The sequence below is a fragment of the Miscanthus floridulus genome, chromosome 13 (assembly GCF_019320115.1).
Source record: "Miscanthus floridulus cultivar M001 chromosome 13, ASM1932011v1, whole genome shotgun sequence".
Lineage (NCBI taxonomy): Eukaryota > Viridiplantae > Streptophyta > Magnoliopsida > Poales > Poaceae > Miscanthus > Miscanthus floridulus.
This window is the reverse complement of record NC_089592.1, coordinates 27,601,614-27,606,848: the sequence shown is the minus strand read 5'-3', so window position 1 is coordinate 27,606,848 and position 5,235 is coordinate 27,601,614. Positions and strand designations below refer to the sequence as shown.

The 5,235-nt window shown below is 42.7% G+C and overlaps 1 protein-coding gene across 1 annotated transcript; it reads left to right on the top strand.

Moving 5' to 3' along the window:
• The first annotated feature begins 216 nt into the window (after positions 1-216).
• On the top strand, positions 217-2,533 carry LOC136500435 (L-type lectin-domain containing receptor kinase SIT2-like). The gene has a single exon (XM_066495778.1). It carries the CDS (start codon positions 258-260, stop codon positions 2,268-2,270), a length of 2,013 nt encoding a protein of 670 aa, XP_066351875.1. The 5' UTR covers positions 217-257; the 3' UTR covers positions 2,271-2,533.
• Positions 2,534-5,235: the final 2,702 nt, after the last annotated feature.

The following is a 5,235-nucleotide window of genomic DNA, read 5'->3' as shown; positions in this document are numbered from 1 at the left end:
CTGATTACCCTGGTGGAAAATTAAACTTAGCCCATGAAAGCTCTTTTAAACCACAAATCTTCTAGGACAAGTAGCCACACTAACCACAAATCTTCTAGGAAAAGTAGCCAGACTAAGGACAAGACTTGGACAGGGAAATGAAGTTATGACTCGGTAGTTCTGGAGAGTACTAGTATAAACTCAGGAGCAGGCTGCAAGTTAGTTGTAGTTATCTTCCTTTGCACCGTGCTAGCTAGTAGATTAGATTCTTCTCAAACATGAAGGCCATGTCTTTCTCCCTGCTGTGCACCATCTTCACTAGTGTCCTTTGCTTTGCAACCATTGCTGCCGGCGATGATGATCAATTTCTCTTCTCAGGATTTGCTGGAGCCAACATCACCCTTGATGGCGTAGCCACCATCACACCAGAAGGCCTAGTCGATCTAACCAATGCTCATGAAAGGTTGATAGGTCACATGTTCTACCCGACTGCTCTGCACTTCCGCAAGTCTCCCAATTCCACAGTGCAATCCTTTTCTGTATCTTTTGCATTTGGCATCCACCCAAACTACCGACCCAGCCATGGCTTAGCCTTTTTCATTGCGAAGAGCATGAATTTCTCATCCGCCATTGATCTACAGTACTTTGGCATCTTCAACACCGAAAATCAAGGCAACTTAAGCAACCACATCTTTGCTATTGAGATTGACACCATCTTAAATGTTGAGTTAAGAGACATTGATGCCAACCATATTGGAATAGACATCAACAATGTCATCTCAAACGAGTCCCACACAGCTGGTTTCTATGATGACAATAATGGTCTCTTCAATCCCTTGAATCTCACTAGTGGTGAAGCAATGCTTGTTTGGATCGATTACAGTGAGGAAACCGCACAAATTAATGTGACGATGTCTTCATTGTATATGTCCAAACCAGGAAGGCCACTTATCTCAACCATCTACAACCTCTCAACAGTGATCACCGAGGTTGCATACCTTGGCTTCGCATCTGGAGCTGGCAAGTCTAACACCCGACACTACATACTTGGGTGGAGCTTTGGTATGAATAGTCCTGCGCCAATTATTGACATAAGAAAGCTGCCAAAGCTGCCTCGTGTTGGCCCAAAGCCTCAGTCAAAAGTCCTCGTGGTTGTTCTGCCGATTGCAACTGGAACTTTGGTTTTCTCTGTAGGGCTCACTATTTTTCTACTTGTACGAAGAAACAAGAAGTATGCTGAGCTACGAGAAGATTGGGAGACGGAGTTTGGGCCTCACCGGTTCTCCTATAAAGATCTGTATTATTCTACAGGAGGTTTCAAGGCTAAGAATCTCTTGGGAGTTGGTGGATTTGGAAGAGTGTACAAAGGTCTGCTTCCAAAATCTAATGTTGAAATAGCAGTAAAGAGGGTATCACACGAGTCAAAGCAAGGCATGAAGGAATTTGTTGCAGAAATTGTTAGTATTGGCCGCCTTCAACATCGTAATATTGTGCATTTACTTGGTTATTGTCGACGGAAAGGAGAACTCTTCTTGGTTTATGAGTACATGCCAAGTGGAAGTCTGGACAAGTACTTGCATAGTCAAGACCACAAGCCCATACTCAGTTGGCCCCAAAGGTTTCAGATAATCAAAGGAATCGCATCTGGGCTGCTATACCTGCATGAGGAGTGGGAGAAGGTTGTTATTCACAGAGATATTAAGGCAAGTAACATACTGCTTGATAATGAAATGAATGCGCGGCTAGGTGACTTTGGTCTTGCTAGATTATATGACCATGGCCTTGGTTCACAAACCACTCATGTGGTTGGCACCATAGGGTACTTAGCTCCTGAGCTAGCATGCACTAGAAAGGCAACCCCGCTTACAGATGTATTTTCCTTTGGTATATTCATTCTTGAGGTCGTTTGCGGACGGAGGCCGATAAGGCAAAATGCACAAGAAAAAGAACTCATGCTGGTTGATTGGGTGCTTGAGCATTGGCACAACAGAACCATCACTGACACAGTGGACACTGCACTACATGGTGACTACAATGTTAGTGAGGCTTGCTTAGCGCTGAAGGTAGGATTGTTATGCTCACACCCATTTGTGGATGCAAGGCCGACTATGAGACAAGTAATGAAATATCTGGAGGGAGATGATGCATCACCGGAGCTAACGCCCACACATATGAACTTTGAAATGCTCGCCATGATGCAAAATGAAGGATTTGATCCATATATCATGTCATATCCTTCATCAATGACAAGCCATGGCTCAGTATCTGACATCTCAGCTACTCGAAGATGAGTACGTGCCAAGCTAGCGAGTTGATTATTGAAGGTACTGATGAGAGAGTCCTCATATACCTGTTCTACCTCATGTGTATATATATAGTAGGTAAAATCCCATATTTTCTGGTGCCAAACATGGTGTCAATTATGTAATAAACAGCTAGCTAGGAGTATAGGGAAGGGCTACTCTGTGTCGGCCATATATAGAATACCTTATTGTATATATATGGCCACCTAGCATTACCATAATGATTGTACTAATTTATGATATTGTGAATACATATATATTTACGATGCATGGGTGTTTTGTGTGTGTGTTTTGCTATATATATAGCACAACTCTATTCAACACGCCAGCCAAACTCAGCATCCAAATCTTACAGCCATAAAACCTACTCATGCAGTAGTAAAAGTTGGAGGTCTAGAAAATAAATTCATGAGCCAGCGAACTAAGCCCTCCTAACACTAGTAGAGAAACGACTTTTGATCCATTTTGAAATTTGGCTTTAGTCCCGGTATTTTTCGCACCCGGGACTAGAGAAACCTTTAGTCCCGGTTGGTAGCTCCAACCGGGACTAAAGGTCCCTGCCCAACGGCTATTGCGGCAGGCTTTTGTTGCAGGGGACCTTTAGTCCCGGTTGGAGCTACAAACCGGGATTAAAGGTTAACTTTTACTCCCGGTTGGACCCTCCAACCGGGAGTAAAAGTCTACTCCCGGCTGGAGGCTCCGTCCGGGACTAGAAAGGGACCTTTAGTCCCGGTTGCTGTCTCCAACCGGGACTAAAGATCGCCTCCTATATACCCCTTCTTCCTCCCCGAGCCCGAGCCACTTCGAGCTCAGTGTTCTTGCTTCATCGCCGGTCTCTCTTCTTCCTCATCTCCGGTAATCACAAGATTTCTTTGATTCCTCCATCGATTCTTCGGTTCTAAAGGTTACCAACTTTATACTCTCATGTTTCATCAGTGGCATATCTCATTTTGTGGACTAGATATATGTGATTTTTTATGGTGAATTTTTTTTTATTTGTAAGCCATTTAAGCTCAAAATCACTTTAAAGTTTGCATATTTGGATGAAGGAAGGTTAAAGTAGTTATTCAAAACTAGTATTCAGCTTTCATTTCTAGCATGCATAGCACATTTCATGGTTTAGAGATATAGAGAATTTTAGAGTTTTTTTAATTTTATTTGTTTATAAAATGAGAAATTTATATTATATTAAAAATGAGTATAGAGAGTAGATGGCAACTGCTTTCAGGTCCTCGGCCTCTCATCGGGTTCCAAAGCAATTGAGGCCGGACCTCTCTCTCATTGCATGCGGCAAGTGTGAGGAGAAGATTGTGATGCAGTACCGGGTGAGGAAGGAGTGTCCCAACAAGGGCCGTATCTTCTAAAAGTGTCCCGATCATAATATGAGTTATTTTGTCGTATTTGATGATTATGGTTAATTTATACTTATTTTCATGATGATTGTGATTAAAGTTCTAATTTTTTATTTTAATTTTAGTAGGATGGCACTGGATGTTCAGGCTGGTACTGAGAGGAAGAGTATGTTGAACACGTGCAAAACTCTCTTGCACAGGTGGCTACGGCGGTTGATGAGGCAGTGATCCTGCGAAAGAAGCCCATAGATGTTGAACAAACGCATGATCTGTCTGTTTTAGTTGGGATTGGTCACGAAATCCTTATGCTGCTAAAGTGCATTTTAGCTTTAGTTTTTTTAGTGGTAGTTGAGATTGTCTACATTGTAGCGAAACTTTCATAAATTAATAACTTGTGTGGTGGCATGCATATCATATAATTAACTAATTATGTTCTAGGTTTTAATATGGTATGTATGTCATGTAATGCAGATGAGCCAGCATTGGATGTACAATGTTGATCGCCGCTCCCAAGAGTTCATTGAGGGCGTGCATTCTTTCTTACGTGTGGCCGAGGCAAACAAACGCGATGGTTTCATGTGCTGCCCATGTGCCATATATAAGAATTTGAAGGAATATGCTAGCTCAAGGAGTCTTCATTCACACTTGTTGAAGTCGGGTTTCATGCCAAACTATATTTGTTGGACGAAGCATGGAGAAACCGGGGTTGTAATGGAAGAAGGTGAAGAAGAACAATGGGACGATGATGACATTATTGCTGAATATGGTGCCTTCAATGATACTACAATGGAGGAAGCTAAAGAAGAGGTAGGGGTAGAAGATGAGCCCGCTGATGATCTTGGTCAGGCCATTCGTGACGCACAAAGAGAATGCGAAAGTGAAAAGGAGAAGATCAAGTTTGAGCGCATACTAGAGGATTACAAGAAATTGCTATACCCAACTTGTGATGCGGGCCAAAAAAGTTGGGTACCACACTGGAATTGCTGCAATGGAAGGCAAAGAATGGTGTATCTGACAAGGGATTTGGGGAGTTACTGAAAATCCAAAAGAAGATGCTTCCGAAGCATAACGAATTGCCCGCCACTACGTATGAAGCAAAACAGGTAGTCTGCCCTTTGAGATTAGAAATCCAGAAGATACATGCATGTCCTAATGACTACATCCTCTACTGTGGCGAGGAGTACGAGAAGTTAGATGCATGCCCGGTATGTCATGCATCGCGGTATAAGATCAGGCGAGATGACCCTAGTGATGTTGAGGGCGAACATCCCACGAAGAAAATCCCTGCCAAGATTATGTGGTATGCTCCTATAATACCACGCTTGAAATGTCTGTTCAGAAACATATACCATGCAAAGTTGTTGCAATGGCACAAAGAAGACCATAAGGTAGACAATATATTGAGACACCCTGCTGATGGGTCCCAGTGAAGAGCAATCGATAGAGAATTTCCGGAGTTTGCAAATGACGTAAGAAACTTAAGGTTTGCTTTAAGTACGGATGGTATGAATCCTTTCAGGGAGCAGAGTAGTAGTCATAGCACTTGGCCTGTTACTCTATGTATCTACAACCTTCCTCCCTGGTTATGCATGAAGCATAAG

Bases quoted from the DNA above. Each gene is read 5' to 3' on its own strand.
- LOC136500435 (XM_066495778.1), top strand. From the start codon at position 258: ATGAAGGCCATGTCTTTCTCCCTGCTGTGCACCATCTTCACTAGTGTC.